The following is a 23,560-nucleotide window of genomic DNA, read 5'->3' as shown; positions in this document are numbered from 1 at the left end:
CACCCTCAGGTGGCAGGGTATGTGTGGGGCACCCCTAAGTCGTCCCCCGCCCACCCTCCGCCGCGCTGCCCTGAGCCCAGCCTGGCTCCCAGCTCAGTCACAGGGTTTGGGGCACACCCTGGGAGACCCAGAGTCGCTGGGAAGCGGGGCTGGGTGAGTGCAGGGGGCACGCAGTGACAGACAGGGTTAAGCAGTGATATGGTGGCAGTTCCAGCCAGGACTGTGTGTGCTCTGTGCCAGCTGCCAGGCTCCGCCAAGGGCAGGCGTGGGGATCCCCACCCGCAGGCATTGTGACAGCCCCAGATGCACCAGCCCAGGGTAGGAGAACCCCTCGGGCAGCCTCGGGAATGCCAGGGGAATGTCCAGGAGGTTCTCTCGGACCACGAGGACACCTCTAGTGGGTGTGGACTACGAGATGCCGGGAAGAACCAAGGCAGGAGACAGACCCAGGCCAGGACAGCAAAGGCTTTAATCCCGCCCTGAACATGCCCCCTGGCCCCCGGCTCCCGGGGAACTGCAAAGTCGCTTCTCGAGCACCCAGAGGTGGAGCGCAGGGATCAGCAAAATGGCTCCTGGATGTCTGTGATGACGTCCCCGAGCACAACCTTCTCCCACTGCGACAGCTGAAGCACCAAGGTCCGGCTTAGAATCATGCTGTTCTGGCAGCTCTTGACCAGGGACCAGGACCTCTGCACGGAGGCGGGCGGAGAACACGGTTTAGGCTGCACGGGACTGGCCACCTGGCTCAGAGACAGCGCTGCAGGGCCAGCAGGCGTCTGTCCAGGGGTCAGCCACCAAGGCTGAAGGGCTGGAAGGAGGTTACAGCAGCCTGGAGGGGCCGTGGGCAGGCCCCTCTGCACATGTTTCTGAAGCTGGGGACGCAGCCCAGTTGAGCTCAGCAGGGAACCCCGACTTCCAGACAGCTGATTTTGAATTTGTTTTGGGTCTTGGTCCCCTCGGCCACCTCTCACTCATGCCAGATATCCTGTGACCCCCCCACACTCAGATTTTGTTTGGGGGCCACACCCAGCAGGGCTCAGGGCTTAGTCCTGGCTCTGCACTCAGGGATCACTCATTTGGCAGGGCTCAGGGGACCATCTGGGGATCGAGCCCAGGTTGACCACGTGCAAGGCCCTACTCCTTACACTGTCCCTCAGGCCTGCGACCCCCACACTCAGTGACCCGGTCCCAACTCACAGTAGATTGAGTTTTGAACAACCTGGCATGGGGTGGGCACTCTGGGAGGGCCTGTACCCTGAGTTCAGTGCTTTTCCTGGGAGGGAGATGGCGTCTGGGTAATGCTGGCCACCCTCTGGGGGGACTGACTGGCCCCTCCGACCCGCTCCCTGGCCCTAGTCTCGGCCCTGAGCCTTACAGGCCCTCCCCAGCCCTCTGAAATTGGGTCCAAATTGTGCCAGGCTCCCGCCCTCCCCTGGGGCAGGGCTGAGCCTTGAAGTGTGGGCAGGGCAGGAAGTGTGAGGCCCGTCCTGAGGGTGGGGTCCTGCTGCTCTCTGGCCCTGCTGGAGAACTGGGCTGACGGCCTGGGGGACTTACTAAGTGGCCAGTAAGCCCCCTCAGACACAAACAGCAATGGGGGACACACAGACAGGGCTCGTCCAGCCTAACCCGGGGACTGCCATTGCACCCCGCCTCCAGCCCGGCCCTGGAGCCTACCGAGGGAGTCGGGGTGGGGGGGGGAGTGGGCCCCGCCCGCCCACTGCCCACCTTCAGCGACTGCGAGTGATGGTGCATGAGGAAGGCAATGGTGGCCGCGCAGCTGCGGTTGATGCCCCGCGTGGAAAAGATGAGGATGACGGAGTCCAGCTCCAGGTGAACCTCTGCAGGGGGCGAGCGGGGGCTGAAGCCCTCCCTGAGTGCTCGGGACCAGCACCCCAGTCCAGGCATGGCCCCCGCGGCTCCAGGGCGTCCGCAGAGCCGGCCGCGGGTCTCCAGGCTCTCCAGCATCTTCCCGGCTAAAGCTTCCCTTGGCTCCTCCAGGCTTCCGGCCCAGGGAGCGAACCACCTCCCGGGCTCCCGGAGAGGAACTCGAGGTGCCCTCCAGAGCAAACGCGGGGGTGACACCCGGCTTGCTGGTGAGCCTGGGACCACCCCCCCCCCGCCATGTCTGACCTGGTTCCAACATGCCTGAGTCGCACTGAGCCGCCTCTGAGGCCAGCAAGGTGCGGGTCCCAGAGCCCGGCTGCCTCTGCTAAGTGTCGGAGCCCTGGGGAGCTGTGTAGCCTCCGCCCCTCTCATCACTGAGAGTGAAGCAGGAGGAGGATGGGGAGGGGGATGGATGCAGGTGGAAGCAGAGAATCCTGTCTTTTATTTTTTCTTTCTTTTTGGGTCACACCCAGCGATGCTCAGGGGTTACTCCTGGCTTTGCACTCAGGAATTACTCCTGGCGGTGCTCGGGGGACCATATGGGATGCCAGGGATCAAACCCAGGTCGGCCGCGTGCAAGGCGAACGCCCTACCCGCTGTGCTATCACTCCGGCCCCTTTTTTTGCTTTTTGGGTCACACCCAGCGATGCTCAGGGGTCACTTCTGGCTCTGCACACAGGAATTACCCCTGGCCGTGCTCAGGGGACCATATGGGATGCTGGGAATCGAACCCGGGTCGGCCGCGTGCAAGGCAAGCACCCTACCTGCTGTGCTATCACTCCAGCCCCTAGAATCCTCTGTCTTTAAAGTGCCTCTGAGGGGCCGGAGCGGGCAGGGCGCTCGCCATGCACACAACCCACCCGGGTTCCATTCCCGGCATGCCATAGGGTCCCCAAGCACCACCCAGAGGAATTCCTGAGCAATGCCACACGTGGCTCCCCCTACCCCCCAAAAACAGCCTCTGAGGGGCCTGGAGCAATAGTAATAGTGCAGAGGGCAGGGCTCTGGGCTTGCACGGGCCAAGCCAGTTGCGATCCCCAGCAGCCCACAGGGGCCTCTGGGTTGAGCACAGAGCCAGGAAGAAACCCTGAGCATCGCCAGGTCCAGCCCCATAACAGAAACAACCCCCCAAGGCCTTCGCGGGGTCTGTGCGCAGCTTGTGGGCAAGCTGGGCAGTGTGGCCCCCGGATTCCATCCCGCACCATGGGGCAGGAGAGGCTAGGCTGGTCTCCTGACCCCTAGGGACAAAAGACAAATGTAAAGCCTGGGACATCCTGTCGGGGCCAGGGGGGCTCAGCTGACGGCGGCCAAACGCCTGCCAGGAGGCTAAGGACACAGACGCTCAGAGCTGCTGGACTGGCCGCCCAGAGGGATTCTCGGTGCCACCAGGGGGCTCTGGCATCCTGCAGAGGGACGCAGGGAAGGTTCCGTCTCTGAGGCAGAGCAGCCACCGTGCCAGTGTCCAGTAGCTGGGCGCTGTGGCCTCGAAGCTGACAGCCTCGTTCTCCCTTGGGCAAGCCTGACCCTGGGGGTGACAGAAACAGCCCTGCGGGGGTGAGATCCTGGGCAGGTAATCTGGGGCTTGGGGGGAGATGGGGTACGGGGCACGTGCCGGCCGGGAAGAGTGGGTGTCGTCGGAGCAGGCCGGACACGCCCCCCCTCACCCCCTCCCACCCATCACCCGTCATGAAAGCAGGGAAGTGAAGGGCTGGAGCGTGAGATCAGCAGGGAGGGCATCTGCCTTGCGTGCCACCAGCCCAGGGTCGCTTCCCAGCACCCCATTTGGGCCCCTGAGTCTGTGGGGCACGACCCCTGAGTCCAGGGCCAGGAGTCAGCCCTGAGCACAGCCGGACATGGGCCCCGAACAAAGCAAACAGGCAGATCAGTGAGCTTTATCTCGGGGTCCCCAGAGCCAGCCCGGAGTGGGGCTCTGCATCCGGTGGGCCAGGACCCTCGCTCATGACAGGCACGGGGCACAGCCCCCCGGCAGCCAGCCCTGCCTCACACAGGTCTCCCCAGGCCAGACCGAGGGGGCCGAGCCCACAGGCTGCTCCTTGGGTTTGCTCCTCGCCGTCAGGGCTCCCCAGAGTGGCTGCCGCTGGGATGACAAACTCTGGGGTTCCCGCCCGCCCGGCTCTCCTGAGCCTCGAGCAAGACAAGTGTGAAGAAGGGGCGGAGCCACCCCGCCGCGGCCCTGCCCAACCCCCCCCTGCCCCCCCCCGCCGCCGCCCACTGGGCGGTCGCCGTGCCTTACCAATGAAGTGGCAGAGCAGGCGGAGGAAAGGGAAGAGGATGCAGTCCACAGAGTCCCTCACCTGGATGTGCAGGAGCCTGTCTGAGTCGCCCACAAAACTGCGAAGGGAGAGCCCAGGGAAGGGCGGAGTGACAAGCAGCCCCCGGGAATCAGGGACCCCCATGTGCGGCACCCAGCCACCTGTGGAGGAAACCCGGCAAGCCAACCCGCTGGGCTGGCGTGGCTGCAGCTGGGGCTGCGAGGGGGGCGGGGGATAGGTGGGTGGGGCTGAGGGAAGGCGTCTGGGAAGAGTCCCTGAGAGTCCCAAAGCCCAGTGGGGCAGGAGTTGAGTGTGGCCGAGAAATGAGGAGGCGGAGGGTCCAGACCCTATGACACACGAGGGGGCCGGAGCAACAGCACAGCAGGGAGGGCGCTGGCCTTGCGCACGGCAGACCCGGATTCGAGCCCTGGCAGCCTGCATGGTTCTCCAAGTCCCCAGGAGGGACCCTGAGCACAGCCTGAGGTCTGAGCACGGCTGCGTGTGGCCCCGGACAGAAACGGCAGACAAAGCGCGGCTCAGAGGGTACAGGCCAGGGAAGAGGACGTCGGCCGGGAGCAGAGGCAGCGGAGAAGCCCCTGCAACGGGTTGCGCTGTCTCCAAGCCCCCTCAACTCTGAGCACGCACGCCAGGGGTCCGTCAGGAAGGAGCCGGCCCGGAGGCACCAACGCCTGCTACTCACAACGGCGTGGACTCCGTGGAGACGTTGATGTGAGCTTTGATTTTCAGGTCCTTCTGGATCTGAGGGTCACAGGCTTGGGCAAAGTTGCCCAGGTAGACCTGGCCGTCCAGGACCTCGAAAGGGTAGGGCTTGAAGGCGTCCAGCTCCTGCGGGCCGAGAAGAGGCACTGTCTCAACGTACGTGTGTCCCATCTCTGGGACTGCTGACGGTCCCAGAGAAGAAGTTGGTTTTTTTATTATTATTATTATTATTATTGGTTAGTTTCAGAACTAAATAATTTTTTTTTAAAAAAAAGGGAAGGAGGATAACAGTGCTACAGTGCTATTGGTTAGTTGGTTTTTTGGTTTTTTGTTTTGTGTTAGACCACAGCCAGCAATGTCAGGGCTGAGTCCTAGCTCTGCACTCAGGGATCACTCCTTGGGGACTCCTTGGGGTGCCAGGGCTTGAATATGGATTGGCCTCATGCAAGACCAGTGCCTTACCCACTGTACTATCATTCTGGCACTGGTTTAGTGTGTGTGTGTGTGTGTGTGTGTGTGTGTTTAAATCTGACTCAGTGGCTGGAGCAATAGTACAGGAGATAAGGGTGCATGCCTTGCCAACACGGGTTCAATCCCTGGCACCTGATATGGTCCCCAAGTCCCACCTGGAGTGATCCGTGAACACAGTCAGGAAACAGCCCTGCACACCTCCAGGTGGGGCCCAAAACCAAATAAATCTGACTCAGCCAGTAAGCTCAGAAAGACAATTCAGAAAAGTAAGACTAGAATCCCAGCATGCAAGGAAATAGGTGGGTGGAGCCTGCCCGGGAGTGGCTGGCTGACCAGGTCATCCTCAGAACCCAACCCTCAGGCTGCCTCCACAACACCTGTGTGGGACTAGGTCACACACAAAGCCCACGGCTCAGGGCCAGGGCGACAGCACAGTGGAGGGCATTTACCTTGCATGCAGCTGGCCTGTGCTTGGTGCCAGCACCCTGAGCCCCTGCCAGGGGTGACTGCCGAGCCCAGAGCAGGAGTCAGCCCTGGGCATCACTACCCACCCCCCCACCCACAAATTTAAACTAAAGCTCCCACAGGATGCCACAAACCGGGTCTGTGAGCCACACTGTGGGTGCACACGGAGAGGGAATAGTCTGCAGTGTCTTCCCAGCACCCACCATGTGGAAGGAACATGCCCTCAGCATGGGCGAAAGCAATGTGATATCACACACACACACACACACACACACACACACGCATGCACACATGCACTCACAATGGCACCCTCGAGAGCCATGAGAAAGAAAACCAAGCCACCTGCAGAGACAAGGAGGAGCCCGGAGGGCCTTCGATAAGCCAGCGCCAGACTCACACGGAACCAGCTCAGTCAGGCGTGGGGTCGAAAGCGAAGCCAAACTCACAGCAGCCGGGCGCAGAGGGTCGGGGGTGGGTAGCTCGGTGGCCGAGCACTGGCCCTGCATGTGCCAGACCCCGGGCTCCAGCCCCAGCACACATACACATTCCCAAAAGAGCGGAGCAGGAAGGGGCCTGCCAGGGGCTGAGCGAGGGGAACAGACCGGGAACTGTAAGGAGCCTTCCTGTGCATTGTTAAGGAAGTGACAAAGGGTTTGGAGGGCACCAACAAACGGTGCGGGCGTGCTGATGAACCGCGTGCGCCAGACCACCAGGACAGACGCCCCTCAGTTGCAGGGCACGTGCCAATCCCATCTCAGTAAGGCGGCTCGCTCCACATAGTGTGATTGCTCAGGAGCCTGCCAGCCACGCAGCCGGGCCGGGCACCGTCGACGAAGGACACCAAGGGTGCCATGGCCGGGACAACCTGTCAGTGCGAGAGCCCCGCCCCGTGTGCCTGCGGGGCCGAGAGCTGGCAGGGTCTCCCTCGGATTCCTGAGGCTAAACTCAGATGGTAAAAGACCGGCTTCCTGCTCCTTCCTGGCACGGGCTGAAACTTCCCTCGTGCTGTTGAGTCAAATCAATCCTTGGCAGCGCCACACGCCCAAGAGAAAGTCAGCAGCAAGCCCCGGACCATGACGCGTCTGAGCACAGACCCGCCCCCTCGCTTCTGCAGTGTCCTCTGGGAAACGCTGGCCCAGGTGAACTGCAGAGGCAAAGTCCGGCCTGAGGTTCTGGCTCCAGGTCTGACTCAGGCCACGCTGTGTCAGCTCCTGCCCTCCCGAGCCCTGCCCTCCCGAGCACTGCTCTCCTTCCTGGAGCCTCCCACCAGCCAGCGTGCTGCCCCGGGGTTGCAAATGAGTTCTGGGACCTTGCTCCAGGCAGGCAGAGCCCCCCCCACGCCCCCGCCCAGCTTTGGCTGCCCGCCCCTCACCCCCGATGCTGAGCCTGAGGAAATTCGCTGAGTTCCGTCGGGAAGTTCCCGTGTGTGGGTCAGACCCGCCGTGAATCTCTCAGCGTCTCCCTCCTTCCCCAGTCCCGCTTCCTCTCGGGTGTTTGGATGGCTCCAGGGAAGAGCACGTGGCCCGGATCACACGGGCCCGTGTTCCACACCCTGGGCACCTTTCTAAGCAGATGCCAGAGCCCCGGTGTTGGATAGCAACCCTAAGGCTTCACCTGTGAATAGCCCTTATCCTCCTCCCAGAGAAGCTTACAGTGCTCTTGCGAGCATCCCCAACCCCCTGAGCTTATCTTGAACCTTTCCTTTGTGTTTTTCCTCTCAATTGTCATAGGTCCCCAAGTCAGTCTTGGTTTCTTAAAAGCCAAAACTCTCTGGTAACTCTGGATTTTTGTATTTGTAGTGAATTACTTGCTTTTCTATTTCCCCTCTAGCCTCTTCATCTTTTACTACAGAGCAATGTTCTTTGCTTAACCACAGAAAGATCATTAATGCTGTGCTCCTAATATTTGGGAGCTGATTGACTCTGAAATAAATCTACCCCCAGACATCCATCATAATTACTTGATTCAGGCTCTGGTTGCCATAGTTCCTCACATCCCCTAAGGGAGGTCCTGCCGTGGGACTGGGAAGGGCCTGGGGCAGGTGGCAAAGCTACCCTGGCATCGAAATGGGACAGTCTAGAAAGCATAAATGCATGGTCTTGATGCAAGCCGTTATGACTTAAGAGACAGGACCCCCATGGGGAAGGACAAGCTGAACTGGCCTGAGGACTTAGTCTGGGATTTACGGTAAAAGTCTTGCTTGCTCAGAGAACTAAGAGCCCCAGAGAACTAGGTTTGGGATCTTTATCTCTTACTGTGTTTATCCAAACAACTGCAAGTATTGATAAGAAGCTGACTTAATTGTTTGATATATAGGACTAGAGGGAAAGAGAAAAGCAATACAGATGTCCCTGGGAGACAGAGCATCTCCTTGCGTTTATCTCCCCCAGAGAACTGCCTCTGCGGGAATGTCTCGCCTCTGTAAATCACATGGACATGCGGTCCTACACCTCTGACCCCCTCAGGTGTGCTATAAGGATGCTAGCAGCTCTGCATTCAATGGGCCATTTTCACCCTCAGCCTGGTCCCCGTCTCTGGCTCTCTGGGGAGGCCTGGTGGGGGGGTGGGGGTGGGAGGTGACTCTCCGCCACTGAAGGCACGAGTCTCACAGCACCCGGCCTTGTGAACTCACACCCCAGCTTCTCACAGGACCCAGTCCAGACAGCGCCAGGGCCAAGGCCGTTTCCTGCACCGCCACCAGGCTGGCAGGAGCCCCTGCTCCCCCAGGTCCGACCAAAGCGCATGGGCCTGTTCTGCACCTGCAGGTCCTCCCCCTCCACTCCCACCGTCTCCCTAAATCTGTCCTGTTCCTCTGGGCCAAACTGACTTTTCAGGGTGCGCCCCAGCCCTGCCACCTGGCCCTTGCCATGGTCAGTGGCTTGTTACCAGCTCTCCCAGGCGAGGGTCTACACCAGCTACAGCTAGTGTAGGTGGTCTACACCTGGTTCTGACCAAGAACCAGGACATCACCGAAGAAACAGAAAACTCTGAAGGTCATACTGTGCAAAATCTATGCTTCCCGTCTCCTCCAGGGAGCAGCAGGCACACCCCTACTTACAAGATCCGATAACAGAACAGGTAGCAGGAGGTGGAAGGGGCCTTCACGTGTACCCTGGATTAGGACAAGTTCCCAAAGTAGCACTGTTGCACTGTCATCCCGTTGTTCATCAATTTGCTCGAGTGGGCACCAGTAACGTCTCCATTGTGAGACTTGTTACTGTTTTTGGCATATCGAACACGCCACGGGGAGCTTGCCAGGCTCTGCCATGTGGGCAGGATACTCTCGGTAGCTTGCCGGGCTCTTCGAGAGGGACGGAGGAATCGAACCCAGGTCAGCCGCGTGCAAGGCAAACGCCCTACCCGCTGTGCTATCGCTCCAGTCCCAAAGTACCCAAAGTACCTAAATTTATTTGCTTGTTTTCATGGTACACCTGGCAGTACTCGGGTTATTTCTGATTCTGTGCTCACAGATCACGCTTGGTGATGCTGGGGGGACCATATGGGATGTTGGGGATGGATCCCGGGTTGGCCACGTGCAAGACAAACGCCCTACCCTACCCACAGCACCATCTCCCCACAGCCCCCTAATCTGAGTGCAAAGAGGCCCGCAGGCCAGCCAGCCCAAGCCCCCAAACCGGGCTCTGCCTGCTCATCACTGCCACCCGGTGGCTGTCCTCAGCACTGCATCCCGCTCTGCTCCCAGCCAGGCTCTGGGGGTGGGGGTAGGGGTGTGGTACCGGATACCCGACTGGTCCCACAGCCCCTGTTCACTCACCTGCTCCTCCTCTGCACCTAAGTCTGTGGGACAAGTCAACTCACAGCGTGGGAGGAATGCCCTGCCAGCCAGCGCGGATCACAGACGCCGGCCCTCTGCCCAAGCCCCTCTTCAACCCCATGCTGCTTCCCGCCGCATCTGACTAGAAGTCTGTCCCCAGAGGAGTGGACTCCCCGACTGCCCCTGGCCCAGCCTTGGCCACCTCTGCCGGCGTCTCCGTGTGGGTCCCCCTGCTCCCCCGCGGCCCCCGAGTCTCACCTGTGGCATCCAGATGATCTTCTGCGTCCGGAAGAAGTGGTACATGGCGGAGAAGAGCTCATAGCCCCCTTTCAGGATGAGCACGGGCTGGCGGGTGTGTTGGCTCACGACTCGGCCACACTCAATGGCAGCTCCACAGTGCAGTTCTGGGAGGAGAGCAGAGGGAGGACTGTCCGAGAGGCCCCTCAGGGCAAAGCTGGGGGAGGGGGCCTCATTCTAAGGAGGGATTACCTAGAGAGTAGAGGCAAACAGAGCTGAGTGTGAAAGTAACACTCATTAAGTAACTAAGTAACACATTGGGAACCCAAGGGATAGTACAGCACACAGCAAGGTGGGCGTTTGCCTTGCATGCAGCTGACCCGGGCTTGATCCCGGCATCCCATGGGGTCCCCCAGACCTGCCAGGAGTAATTCCTGAGTGCAAAGTCAGGAGTAATCCCTGAGCATCGCAGGGTGTGACTGAAAAAGCAAAATAAGTCAAAAAAAAAGAAAGAAAAAGTAATGCAGAGGCTAGAGCAATGGCACAGCGGAGAGGGCGTTTGCTTTGTATGTAGCTAACCCAGATTCGATTCCTGCCACCCCATAGGGTCCCCAGCACCCCCAGGAGTGATCCCTGAGTGCAGAACCAGGAGTAAGACCTGAGTACTGCTGGGTGTGTCTCCACCCCTCCCTTGCAAATAAAAAAGCAGGACCAGAGCAATAATCTGGGGGGAGGGCATTTGGCTTACAAGCTGCTGACTGGGTTCGATCCCTGACATCCTGTATGTCCCGGAGCCTGCCAGGAGTAATTCCAGGAGTAAGAGCCTGTGCTAAGCACGTGCACGTGCAGGATCCTGCAAACATGTGGACTCATCGCTTTCGGGTATTTTACTGCTGTTGCTATACCCTACGGTCTGTCTAATGCTCCAAGGAAACGCCAAACTCTCTTCCACAGCAAAGAAGCAACTGCGTCCTGACCAGCATCGAGTGAGTGTGCCCCTGGCTGACGCCCAGCTCTGTGCACAGGGTCACACCTGGCAGTGCTCGGAGGGACCATACATGGTGCTGGGGGCGGAACTCAGGCTGTGGCATGCAGGCTGGCCTCGCCTTAGTGGATGCACTGCTCTTTCCCCTCGCACTCTCCACCACTTTAATTTTTGTGTGTGGGAAGGGCTTGGGGTCACACCCAGCGATGCTCAGGGCTTACTCCTGGCTCCACACTCAGGAATCACTTCTGGCTGTGCTCAAGGGGGTGGACCCTATGGGATGCCAGGGATCGAACCTGGGTTGGCTGCACAGAAGACAAGCACCCTTCCCGCCATGTTATCGCTCCGGCCCCTCTTTTATACAGGCTGTCTGGGTGGCAGGGGAGTGACGGCTCATGGTGGTTTTCACATCAGTTTGATCTTCAATGTCTTTACGGAGCTGCAAAATCCCTCCAGTCAGCCTGTGTGCAGAACACAGTAACTGGAAGCTTCCTCAGGCTGAGCCAAGAAGTCTGAGGCTAGCACTGGGTCCCGGAGAGAACTAACTGCATGGACACAGGAGAAAGGAAGGGCGTGGGGGGGGGAGCTGGAGCAATAGCACAGCAGGTAGGGCGTTTGCCTCGCACGAGGCTGACCCGGGTTCGATTCCCAGCATCCCATATGGTCCCCCAAGCACCACCAGGGGTAATTCCTGAGTGCATGAGCCAGGAGTGACCCTGTGCATCGCTGGGTGTAACCCAAAAAGGAAAAAAAAGAAAGGAAGGAAGGGCGTGGGCTCTGGCTTTGGTGCCAGGAAGAGGTGGCCTGTCCACAGGGGCTGCTGAGGACACGCAGTGGACCTCTGTGGAGGACCTGGAGGGTCTGCCCTGGGGAGAAGAGCCCAGAGCCAGAAGCCAGGTCACCTGGAGCCTGACCCAGAAGCTCTCACGGCCACCAGCTCCCTCTGGAGCGAGAGTGTGGTGACCCGCTGTGGATCAGAGACCTGGGGGCAGCGGGGACGCAGGAGGGAGTGCTGGGCTGGAAACCAGAGAGCCGCTCCCGGCTCATGTACCCAGGCCCAGCAGCGGCTTATTTCCAGGGATCAGTGAGGATCCAGCAGACAGCCGGAATGGCCTGTGGCGGGCCATGAGCCAGGATAGGGGTGGGGTCAGCCTCCTGGCAGGATTCTGCCTGGTGGTGCCAGCTCAGGGCTTGGACACGCCCCCTCCTCATGGAGCTGGGCCCCCTTCCAGTGGTGCTCAGGGGGCCATATGGACCTTGGGTTTCCACTTCTTCTGGGAGAGTGGACACCACCCAGAACGAGAGGAGCACTGTTCAGCCGAGCTCCCTAGGTCACCTTGGTCTTTAGCCAGACCATTGTCCTGGGGATCTGGTTTCCTTGAGTAAAGGAAACTCCCAAACTCCCCCAGCTCCTCTGCACAGTGGCCCTGGATGTCCGTCCGGGACCCCCAGCCCCCTGGCTGTGGGCCGAGGTCCAGTACAGGACGGATGACAGGAAGTGGGCGTTGTGCTAACAGAGCCCGAGGCAGGGAGCAGACGGGGCTTCCTAAGGTTCGGAAGCAGGGAGCCAGGGCAGAAACAGCCCCTGGGGAGGGGTGAAAACAGTGCCCTCCATTTTCCACGAGGCTCCTGACACCCCCCCAGTGGGGTGGGGGTGTCAAGGTCAGAGGTCAGAGCCTGGGGAGCCTGCACGCCAGGAAGCCGGCAAGAAAGCACCTGCTCTGGACTGTGGCAAAGGCCGCCCACACCCGGGTCCCCCTGGGTAGCAGAGGAGCAGAGAAGAGGGGAGTGGGGGTCTCTGGCGTGTCTTCCCCAGGGAGAGGGGCCCTTTGCAAACGTGCATTCCACGCGCTGTGGCTGCGTCCTCCTGCCCAGCAGACGCGCTCCTCAGCGCCGTGCGGCCGGCGACAGATGGCAGACGGTTTACTTGTGGGGCACCAGCCTGGAGGATTGCGGGCAGAGGGGGAAACCCAGACCTGAGGGTTCCCCTGGGGAGCAGCTCGGCCAGCGTGGTTTTATGACAGGTGGAAGCCTAGCACCCCCCAGCGGCCGCTGGCATGAATGCCCCAGTGCCCAGAATGCCCAGGTGGGGTCAGCCGCAGTCCCGGGGCTGTGGCAGAGCCTCCTCCAGGCGGGTGAGAACTGTTGGGCTTAGCGTCTGGCTCAGGACTGGGGGCACCGTGCCAGTGGACCCTGCCCGTGCCCGCCGCCCGGCTCTCCAACCATCACCAAGTTGGAGCCCAAGTGCAGACTCTGGCTTGTATGGCCTGGGGTACTGTGCTGAGCCCCCAGAGTAGCAGGGGCTGTCTCTGTCTCTGTGTGTGTCTCTGTGTCTCTGTCTCTCTGCGTCTCTGTCTCTGTCTCTCTGCGTCTCTGTCTCTGTCTGTCTTTCTGTTTCTCTGTCTTTGTCTCTGTCTGTCTCTCTGCCTCTGGGGAAACCAGCTGCCACATCAAACTGGAGGTCCCTGGGGTGAGGAACTGGGGATGCTGGCACAGCCAGAAGGAAACAGAGGTCTCTGGACAGAGCCCAGAGGGAGTGACTGCAGACCATAGTAAGACCACGCCCAGCAGACAAGACCACGCCCACCCGGAAAGACCACGCCCCCAGGTAGGTCCACGCCCAGCCCTGCAGACCTTGCCCTCCTAGGCAGCCCTCCCGTGGCCGTCTGGCTGAAGTCAAGACTCCAGTCTGGGGGGCTTGAGGGGGAACTGCACTGGAAGCCCCCAGCTAAGCAACTCCTTAATTCCAGACCCCACAGAAGCTGAGATAAGCAATGTCTGCTTACGGCAGGCCATGGAGTGTGAGGATGGCTTTTTACAGGGCAGCGGAGAATTTATTAGGACCCTCACCAGTCACCCCACCTTTCCCAGCCCCCTGGAAAATGGAGGTGCCACATTTTAGGAGATAAATTCTAGGGTCTCATTTCTCTGTGTGTTTTTTGCACAAAAGCGTTGGCTTTGGGCACAGCGGGTAGGGCGTTTGCCTTGCACGCGGCCAACCTGGGTTCAATCCCTGGCATCCCATATGGTCACTCAAGCACCACCAGGAGTAATTCCTGAGTGCAGAGCCAGGAGTAACCCCTGAGCAATGCTGGGTGTGACCCCAAAAGCAAAAAAAAATAAATAAATAAAAGCGTTGGCTTTTCTGGGATATTTATGGAACAAACTGGGGCGAGAGATTGAACCCCCAGAGCTGAAGCAGGCAGGCTTCTGTCTGTTAGCAACAGTTCAGGTGTTTGGAGTTTGGAGTTCCCCTAAAACAAAACCCAGGGTCCAGAGAGACATACAGCGGGGAAGGCGCTTGTCATGCATGCGGCCGACTAGGGTTCTCTCCTCGGCACCAGGTGTAGCCCAAAAATCAAATAAACACAAAACTTTTTAACAAATAAAACCCAACAATGTGTGTAGAGGTTTGGCCTTCGCAAGGGTCCCTGTGAGCACCCAGCCGCGGGGTCCCCCGGTAGGAAGCAGGAGCTGGCGCCTCAGCTGCATGGGAGAGTAAATGCCCCCTCTCCCGCCTGCACCACGGCATCATGGCAGGCAAATGCCATCCCACAAGGAAGGGCCTGGTTCGCCCCTGCCCAGCCTGCCCTCCCGATGCAGAGGAGAGACTCTGCACATGGCAGGGCCGAGCGGAGGGAGCACTGGGCACAGCTGTGACCCAGGGCCGAGACCTTCACTCGCTGACCCTTGTCCTTGCCCTGGTGGAAACCCACCGTTATTGTCGCTTTCCAAGTCCTCGGAGTTGTCGTCATGGGCTTCCAGGTTCACGTCCAGGGTGAGGGTGTTGCTGTCGTACACGACACAGTAGCGCACGCACTCCAGGTCCACCGACTCGGGGAGGACGTACTGACCGGCCTTCTAGAGAGACCACACGAGCGGCTGTTGGCGGGCAGGCGGCTGAGTGGAGGGGACGTCGCCACCCCCCAGACACCGCAGCACAGGCAGACACTGGCCATCGGGGCACCTAAGGGGTCCCCGGCATCCTGGCGTGCCCGGCATCCTGGCCTGAGCCTGCCCTGGGCACAGCGGCCTTGCTGTATGAGCGCAGAGCAGCGGAACAGCGCCCTCTGGTGGCAGCGCCGGATCCAACAGATCCGTAAAGAGGCCAGTCAGGAGAGAGGCCGGAAACCACCAACTTGGGTCCTGCTTTACATCACTGATGGACCCCAGGCTTCAAGATCAGTGCCCCGGCTCAGGGCAGGTCAGAACTCGGTTAAGGGATCAAATGTGCCAACAGAGCCATCAGGCCCCACAGGTGGAGCCTGGGAGTGGCCCCAAGGGGGAAGGATGGGGGCTGGAGTGGGTAGAGCGTTTGCCTTGCACGCGGCCAACCAGGGTTCGATTCCCAGCATCCCTTATGGTCCCCTGAGCACCGCCAGGAGTAATTCCTGAGTGCAGAGCCAGGAGTGACCCCTGAGCATCGCCGGGTGTGACCCAAAAAAGCCAAGGGGGGAGGATGGACTCGCCCTAAGGTCTCTGAGTGGAGTGACCCAGAGCAGACTCTGGTCTTCCCTTGTTCCCCGGGCACCCCGAGCCTGACGCCACCACCAGGGTTGGACGGCGGAGAGGCCCCCCACAGAGGGGGTAGGTGAGGACGATGCCGGGGACCCCAAGACCTCAGGGTCAGCGCAGGCATCTGACGTGGCGGCTCTTCATTTTGGAGGCAGAGCTTAAGGGTGGCGGGTTGTGGCTTGGCCCGAGAGTATCCACCCTGCATATCTGATCTCCACACACCCCCTCAAAGGGGAAGGTTTTATCATGCAAACAAGAGTGCCCTTCCTCCTCGGGGCTGGCAACGCGGGCAGAGGCAACGAACCAAGAGCGGCTCATCTCGCCAAGACCCAGAATTAAGCAGATGGTTTTTTTTTTTTGGGGGGGGGGTAGAGTGGAGGGGTGGATTGGGTTTAGTTTGGTTTGGCTTGGGGGTTACACCTGACAGTTTTCAGGACTTACTCCTGGCCCTGTGCTCAGGGATCACTCCTAGCAGGCTCAGGGATGCAGGGATAAACCCGGGCTAGCCACACCCACAAGGCTACATTTTTACTAATACTCCGCTCTGATGTCTTTTTGGTTTGTTTGTTCTGGGACCACATATGGTGGTGCTCAGAGGTTACTCCTGGCTCTGCACTCAGGAATTATTCCTGGGGGAGCCTGGGGGGTGCTCAGGGGACCATATGGGATGCTGGGGATCGAACCCGGGGCTGCCATGTGCAAGGCAAGTGCCCTTGCCACTGTCCTATTGTTCCAGCCCTGATGTCTTCTTTTTTTTTTTTCTTTTTGGGTCACACCCAGTGATGCTCAGAGGTTACTCTTGGCTTTGCACTCAGGAATTACTCCTGGCAGTGCTTGGGGGACCCTATGGGATGCCAGGGATCGAACCCGGGTTGGCCGCGTGCAAGGCAAATGCCCTACCCGCTGTGCTATTGCTCCGGCCCCCTGATGTCTTCTTAATGAAGCTATTGACTCTGGGGTGGGACGGAGGCATGGGGGCCCTCCGGGGATCTGGGGAGGGCCCACAGGGTGCACAGGGGGGCCGGCTCAGACTCAGACTCTACCTTCTTCACGCGGTGGGCAGTGATCACGTGACTTTCATCATAGTCCTGCTTGGGACGCACATCTGCAAGGGAAGGTGTTTGGTGAAAGGTCTCAGCCAGGGAAGGTTCCAGAAATGACATCTGCTCAGAGTTGATACCTTTGATTTGGGCGAGTATTCCTTTCTTTCTTTTTCTGTTAACTTTGGGGACATGCCCAGTAGTGCTCAGGGATGATTTCTGGCTCTGTGCTCAGGAATTCTTCCTGGCAGGCTCAGGCGACCATGGCAGATACAAGGGATCGAACCTGGGTCAACCCCAGGCAAGGCAAGCACCCTATCCACTGTATTATCTCTCAGGTCCCTGGGGGAGTTTTCTGAGATCCAAAACGGCAGGGAGGGTCTGGGCTGGAGAGATAGTACAGCAGGTAGCGTGCCTGCCTGGCAAACAGCCAGCCTGGGTTCTATCCCCAGCACCCAAACCCCAGCAGGAAAGAGCCCTGAGTGCAGAGTGAGGAGTTAGCCCTGAGCACAGTCGGGTGTGGCACTGAAACCAAAAATAAATAGAATAAAGGCAGGAGGGAGAGGAAGGAAGGTGAGAGCAAGGGCACACTCAATCCCGCGGGAGTTTTAGAGCCAAGTTCAGACTCTGGAATGTGCAAGCCGAGGGCCTTGTGTCCGGCCAGGATGGATGGGTGAGGGATCGAGGCTCCTCAGACTCGACTGAACAAGGAACAGACACGGAGTCGGTGCCTGAGCCCAGAGAGTTCGGGGACGCAGCCTGCAGGGCCCAGGGTCCAAGGAGATGGCACAGCAGGGAGCGGCGTGGGCTTTGCATATGCTGAGACCCCCCGGCCCCGCTCAGAGCCCATCACCACAGGACTCTGAGCACTGAAGACTACAGCTGTGGAGATGACACCCCCAGTTCCAGGTCCCCGGCACTGCAGGAGCTGAGGAACACGGCACCCTGGGGCCCTGGCTCAACCGGCATGTACAAATTCTCCGGGACTGGGGGGCCCTGGCTCAACCGGCATGTACAAATTCTCCGGGACTGGGGGGCCCTGGCTCAACTCGCGTGTACAAGATCTCCAGGACTGGCCCCCAGACCCCCTCACCCAAAGCCTGGAAAGCAAAAGTAAATTAATGAATTAAATAACTACTTAAATAAATAAAAGGACCAGGAATGTATGTGGTTCTGCAGGTGTGAGGTCCTGAGTCCAATCTCTTGCACCACCACAACCTACAAAAAAAAGTGCAGACACATGTAGAAAGACTCATCACTCTATTACTGAATAAGGAACGGCACGAACACACACCTTATGGAAGACATACACATGACCAAAAACACGTTAAAGAGGTTCAACATCAAGTATGTCCATAGGAAATTACAGTTACAGTGAGACACACATACCTGTCGGAATGCTCAGAAATCCCATATGGTTTCCTGAGCACTGCCAGGAGTGATTCCTGAAAGCAGTGACACTAAACACACATACAGAGAGAGAGAGAGAGAGAGAGAGAGAGAGAGAGAGAGAGCAGAATGACACGCCTGATCACTGAGGAAGCAAAACGCAGGCTCCCAAGTCAATGTGTGGGATGGGTGGAGGGTGAGAGTCTCATAGGGAGAAATTCACAGTTTCTGGATTCCTGCTGGGGGCTTTCATTTTGCCAGTCTCATTGTCCCTGGGGAATGTTATTCTCATTTTTCCTAGGGGTTCCCACTTTGCTGGAGAGATTACTCTCATTGTCGGGGGAGGGGGGGCAAAAAACAAAAGGAAGGAAAAAAAAGGAAGGAAAAATTAAAGTAAACTAGATCTGAGGCTGGAGTGACAGCACAGTGGGGTAGGGCGTTTGCCTTGCACATGGGCGATCCGAGTTCGATTTCCAGCATTCCATAAGGTCCCCTGAGCACCGCCAGGAGTAATTCCTGAGTGCAGAGCCAGGAGTGACCCCTGTGCAATGCTGGGTGTGACCCAAAAAGCAAAAATAAATAAATTAATCTAGTTAATTAATAAAATAAAAAATTAACTAGATCTTCATGTAAAAGAAGAAACTCAAATATAATTTTGATTTGTTTTTTTTTTCTTTTTGTCTTGGGGGACCAGCTGACAGGTGATGCTCAAAGGGCCATCTGGGATACTGGGTATGGAGCTGGGTTGGCTGGGAGTGGCAGGCAAGGCCCTCCTGGCTGTTCTGTGGGTCCAGTCCCCAAGTATGAGTGGAATCTGGGGAGGTGAAAGTGCCACCTGGGCGGGAGGAAGTGCAGAGGACCTTGTTCAAGGTCTGAATGTGCAACATTTGAGTTTCTGTGTTAAGTGCCGGATACACAGTGTTCATTAGTGTTACTACAGTGAGATCCTGTGTTAAGTGCTGGATACACAGTGTTCATTAGTGTTACTACAGTGAGATCCTGTGTTAAGTGCTGGATACACAGTGTTCATTAGTGTCACTACAGTGAGATCCTGTGTTAAGTGCTGGATACACAGTGTTCATTAGTGTCACTACAACCAGAGGATCGAAACACTTTTGCTGAAAACAGTTTGGGGAACCTTTTCCGGAACAGACTCACTGGTGATCTTCCAGAGATTTCTGTGTTTATTCTGGGATGGTTTCCAAGTCTGCTCCAGTTAGTGGCATTTTGAGCTTTGTCTCCAGAGCCCAACAGGTTTTTTTTTTTCTTTTTTGGGTCACAGCCAGCGATGCTCAGGGGTTACTCCTGGCTCTGCACTCAGGAATTACTCCTGGCGGTGCTCGGGGGACCATATGGGAGGCTGGGAATCGAACCCGGGTTGGCCACGTGCAAGGCAAATGCTTTACCCGCTGTGCTATCGCTCCAGCCCCCCAATAGTTTTCTTAAGTGGCTTATTTTCCCAGCCCCAGAAGTTTGTCATTTTATCAGGACAAAAGAAACCCTCCAGAGGCTGGAGCAATAGCACAGCGAGTAGGGCGTTTGCCTTGCATGTGGTCTACCCGACCCAGGTTCGATTCCCAGCATCCCATATGGTCCCCCAAACACCGCCAGGAGTAATTCCTGAGTTCATGAGCAAGGAGTAACTCCTGTGCAATGCCGGGTGTGACCCAAAAAGCCAAAAATATTAAAGAAAGAAAGAAATAAAGAAAGAAATAAAGAAAGGAAGGAAGGAAGGAAGGAAGGAAGGAAGGAAGGAAGGAAGGAAGGAAGGAAGGAAGGAAAAAAAGAAAGAAAGAAAGAAAGAAAGAAAGAAAGAAAGAAAGAAAGAAAGAAAGAAAGAAAGAAAGAAAGAAAGAAAGAAAGAAAGAAAATGTCTGTGGCCGGGGCTGTTGCTCAGTGGAGCGTGCCTATCTTACATGTCTGAGGTCCTGGTTTCCGTCCCTGCCATCAATTAACTCATTTTCCTCCTCGCCATCATAATATCAGGACACTGTTGTCACCTTATGCTTCTGAAGGGACTTACCCAGCAGACAAAGGTAGTTGGGTTCAGTTAATCTGGACAGTTTTGTCACTTGGTTCAAGATGTTGTAAAGCTCTTTTGGCTCGCACAAAGCCAGACCAGCCATCCTGCGGGGAAGGAGACCGAGCCCAGCTCTCCTGCTTCAGACGGATGGCCTCCAGAGGACCACTTAGATTCTTTGAAGTACCTTCAAATTAAGATGAAAATCAGCATGTAAGCGATCAAGAATGCTTCAGGGGGAAAACAATAGGAAACACAGCAGGGCTGGAGCGATAGTACAGCGGGGAGGGCACTTGCCTTGCACGCAACCAACCCAGGTTTGATCCCCGGCATCCCACAGGGTCCCCCGAGCACCACCAGGAATAATTCCTGAGCGCAGGGCCAGTAGTAACCCCATGTATACTGCCAGGTATGGCTCCCCCAAAACAAAAACAGAACAAAAAACATGGGAGCCAGAGAGATAGTTCAGCTGGTAAGGCGTTTGCCAACCTAGGTTAAATCCCCAGCATCCCATAGGGTCCCCTGAACACCGCCAGGAGTAATTCCCGAGTGCAGAGCCAGGAGTAACCCCTTAGCATCGCTGGTATGGCCCAAAAATAAAAAGAAAAATACACAGTAGAATGCATGCAGAAGAGCACAGCGGACACATATGGAAACCAGGAAGGCTGAGGCAGCCAGGGTCCCCTGATGAGCGTCGCCGGACTCCACGTGTCTGCTGGCCTTATCGAGACGGGCAGGGAGCAACGCCAGAAGCCTCCAAGGAGCCAGGTGTGACCACGTTGGGAGGTGGCCAAAGGCCCCCATCAGGGCTCTTGAATCTTGTTCAAGATGGTCAGGTCAGCAGCGGGTAGCGGTTCTGATGTGCACTGACCACGCTGGCTGCTGGTCCGAGGCTCTGGCTGACAAAGGCTCCTGGGGCCAACCCCAAGGACACTGAGGCAAGGGCCAGGCCTCAGCGGCATTCCTGCAGGAGAGCCCAGCAGGCCTCCGAAGGTCAGCATGGACGCTGGGGAGAAGTTGAGTCCAGAGGTCACTGTGGTTCAAAGACCACTTCCGTTACCCAGTCAAGGCCACCCCCACCGCCCTTCCCGGGCTCCGGAACCTTCTCCCCTCCTCAGGATCTCCATTTCAGCCTCCTGAACCCACCTGGTTCTCTTTTTTTTTTTTTTTTTGAGCCACACCCGGCGATGCTCAGGGCTTATTCCTGGCTCTGCACTCAGGAATCACTCCTGAAGGGCCTTGGGGGACCCTATGAGGTGCCAGGGATAGAACCCGGGTCAGCTACAAGCAAGGCAAATGCCTTGCCCGCTATACTGGAGGGTACAGTGCAGCTCCAGCCCCAAGCCTGGCTCCTTCTTAGGGGCCTTTGCCCTCCTCAGCAGCCTGACTTCTCAATAGCGTGGGCTTGATCCAGCCCCTCCTTCCTGGGCACAGTGACACTGGCTTGGAGACCCAGCTCAGCCTGACCTGGAGGAATGAGCCTCTCTGGCCGGGAGTCAAGCAGGGTCGGGACTTCTGCAAAACAAGGACCGGAGCCTGCACATGGCCAACGCAGGTTCGCTATTCCACAGACTCCGTATTCCACACGGCATTTGGTCCCTCGAAACCGGCAGGAGGGATCCCTGGGTGCAGAGCCAGGAGTCAGCCCTGAGTGCTGCCGGGTGTGGCCCAAACAAGGCTGGCAGGATACCGGCACGCTGGGTGGAGGGGACTGCAGAGACAGCGGAGCCGGGAGGGGCAGCTGGGTGCTTGTGAACTTCTCAAGCCCCAACGCCCCCCACCCCAGAGATCGCAGAAACTGCTTTTGTCAAGCTGCCAGCAGCGCCCCTTAGCCAGATATGTCGGTCACTTCCCTGCAGGCTCCACTCCCGGGGCCACTTGGCACTGTTCGCCCATCAGCTCTCACTCCCCAAGCCCTCCCGGGACGCCTCACGCCCCAGCGTGCCCCCCCCCCAACCCCGCAGCTTCACTTCGACTCTAGCCCTTGCTTTGCACACTAGGTGCCCAGCTTCAATACCGGCACCCCGTGCACCGCTGGATGTGTCCCCAAAGAGCAAAAAAGAGTGTCCTTGGGCATTGTCACCCCTCTTGGCCTCTGCACTCCCTCTCTTGGTGCTTCAGTCCCTGGAGACCAGGCGCTTCTCTGTGGGGTGCGGGCCTTGCCCTGAAGTTCCTGATACGGCCGCTAGATGTCAGTAGTAAGCAAATCCACCTGCAAGCTCAGATTCCCCTGAAACGAATGTTTGTTGTCCAAAGTGGACAACACTGCAAGGGGCACTGGGCAGTCAACATCTAGGGGGTCAGGGTCTGAGCAATAGCACAGTGGGGAGGGCGCTTGCCTTGCACGCAGCCGACCTGGGTTTGATCCCTGGCACCTCTCTTGGTCCCCCGAGCACCACCAGAAGTAAACTCTGAGTACTACTGGCTATGACGCCCCCCTTCCTTCCAAAAAGAGAAGAGAAAAGAAACCGGCCTCTAGAATCTGGGGCTTGGGGGATGGGTACTCGAGCACTGTATGACTGAAACGCAAGCACGAAAAGTCGTAAGTCTGTAACTGTACCTCACAGTGATTCACTAATAAAAATTTTAATTAAAAAATAGAATCTGGGGGCTGGAGCGATAGCACAGCAGGTAGAGCATTTGCCTTGCATGCGGCCGACCCGGGTTCAATTCCCAGCATCCCATATGGTCCCCTGAGCATCGCCAGGAGTAATTCCTGAGTGCAGAGCCAGGAGCAACCCCTGTGAATCGCCGGGGGTGACCCAAAAAGAAAAAAAAAAGAATCTGGGGCCTGGGAACAGGCACCTGTTTTAGAATGGTCCAAGTCCTATTGAGGCTGAAGCCTTAGTACACCAAGTAGGGCACCCGTCTTGCAAGAGATCCCCGGCATCCCACGAGGAGTAATTTCTGAGTGATCCCTGAGTAACCCCCGAGCATCACCAGGTGTGGCCCCAAAACCAAAAAATAAGATAAATACTCCACAGCGGGTAGAGCATTTTCCTTGTGCACGGCTGACCCAGGTTTGATTCCTCCATCCCACTCGGAGAGCCCGGAAAGCTACCGAGAGTATCCTGCCTGCACAGCAGAGCCTGGCAAGCTCCCTGTGGCGTATTCCATATGCCAAAAACAGTAACGACAAAGTTTCACAGTGGAGACGTTACTGGTGCCTGCTTGAGCAAACTGTTGAGCAACGGGACGACAGTGCTACAGTGCCACTAGTGCATCATTGAGCCCCTGGAGAACACTTGCATGCCAGTGAGTGCCCAAAGGTGGGCCGGCTTGCCCACTGCCCCAGCTCCAGACTCCACTTGGACACCTGATGGGCATCGCCAATATTCCATGGTCAAAAGGGGCCTTTAATGGTGCCTGCCTGCACGGGAGTTCTTCCGGCTCAGTCGACTGCACCATTAACACTCAGATCCTGCTATCTGCTCCTTCCTTCCCTCTCCCCTCCCAGCCCCTCTGCAGCTCTGCCAACCTAACTGCTCCCTAATCCGCTGCCTTCCTCCCTCCTCCACAGCTGACATCCTGGTCCAGACACTGGCTTCTCTCTGTCTGTAGCACCTCCCAGTTGGACCTTATGCCGCTCGGTTCCCCCAGCAGGTGAGCTGTGATCCCCCTGGGGTCAGGGTGATCTTTCCCAAACGGGGGCTTCTCTGAGCTCGCTGCACGGGCCCTTACCTCACTGCTGCCGTATTGGCAGCCTCCTGACTCTCACCCCCTGCAACACAGGGTAGGGCTCGAGCCAGAGCCTTGCCTGTCTTCCTCACTGCGGTGTCCTCAGCC

At 57.9% G+C, this 23,560-nt stretch overlaps 1 protein-coding gene across 4 annotated transcripts; it reads right to left on the bottom strand.

Annotated features, from left to right (window-relative positions):
- Window positions 1-302: 302 nt before the first annotated feature.
- STYXL1 (serine/threonine/tyrosine interacting like 1) lies at window positions 303-19,880 on the bottom strand. Of its 4 annotated transcripts, none has more exons than XM_004620883.2 (8): window positions 19,778-19,880; window positions 16,369-16,430; window positions 14,527-14,671; window positions 9,847-9,992; window positions 4,858-5,003; window positions 4,139-4,236; window positions 1,726-1,838; window positions 303-689 (listed from the first exon to the last, which is right to left on the bottom strand). In XM_004620883.2, exons 1-8 carry the CDS (start codon window positions 19,878-19,880, stop codon window positions 558-560), a joined length of 945 nt encoding a protein of 314 aa, XP_004620940.1. In that variant the 3' UTR covers window positions 303-557. The 4 variants fall into 4 exon arrangements, with proteins under 4 accessions (XP_004620940.1, XP_054992334.1, XP_054992335.1 ...); XM_055136359.1 differs by having other exon boundaries at window positions 9,847-9,989; window positions 14,533-14,671; XM_055136360.1 differs by lacking the exons at window positions 9,847-9,992; window positions 14,527-14,671.
- Window positions 19,881-23,560: the final 3,680 nt, after the last annotated feature.

The sequence above is a fragment of the Sorex araneus genome, chromosome 4 (genome assembly GCF_027595985.1).
Source record: "Sorex araneus isolate mSorAra2 chromosome 4, mSorAra2.pri, whole genome shotgun sequence".
Classification (NCBI taxonomy): Eukaryota; Metazoa; Chordata; class Mammalia; order Eulipotyphla; family Soricidae; genus Sorex; species Sorex araneus.
The sequence above is the reverse complement of the archived record's forward strand: the minus strand, read 5'-3'. Positions and strand labels throughout refer to the sequence as shown.

Bases quoted from the DNA above. Each gene is read 5' to 3' on its own strand.
- STYXL1 (XM_004620883.2), bottom strand. From the start codon at position 19,880: ATGGCTGGTCTGGCTTTGTGCGAGCCAAAAGAGCTTTACAACATCTTG. The intron at 16,431-19,777 runs GTAAGTCCCTTC...CTTCCCTTGCAG, and splicing joins CAACTACCTTTGTCTGCTGG to ATGTGCGTCCCAAGCAGGAC. The intron at 4,237-4,857 runs GTGAGTAGCAGG...CTCCCTTCGCAG, and splicing joins TCCACGGAGTCCACGCCGTT to TTTTGTGGGCGACTCAGACA.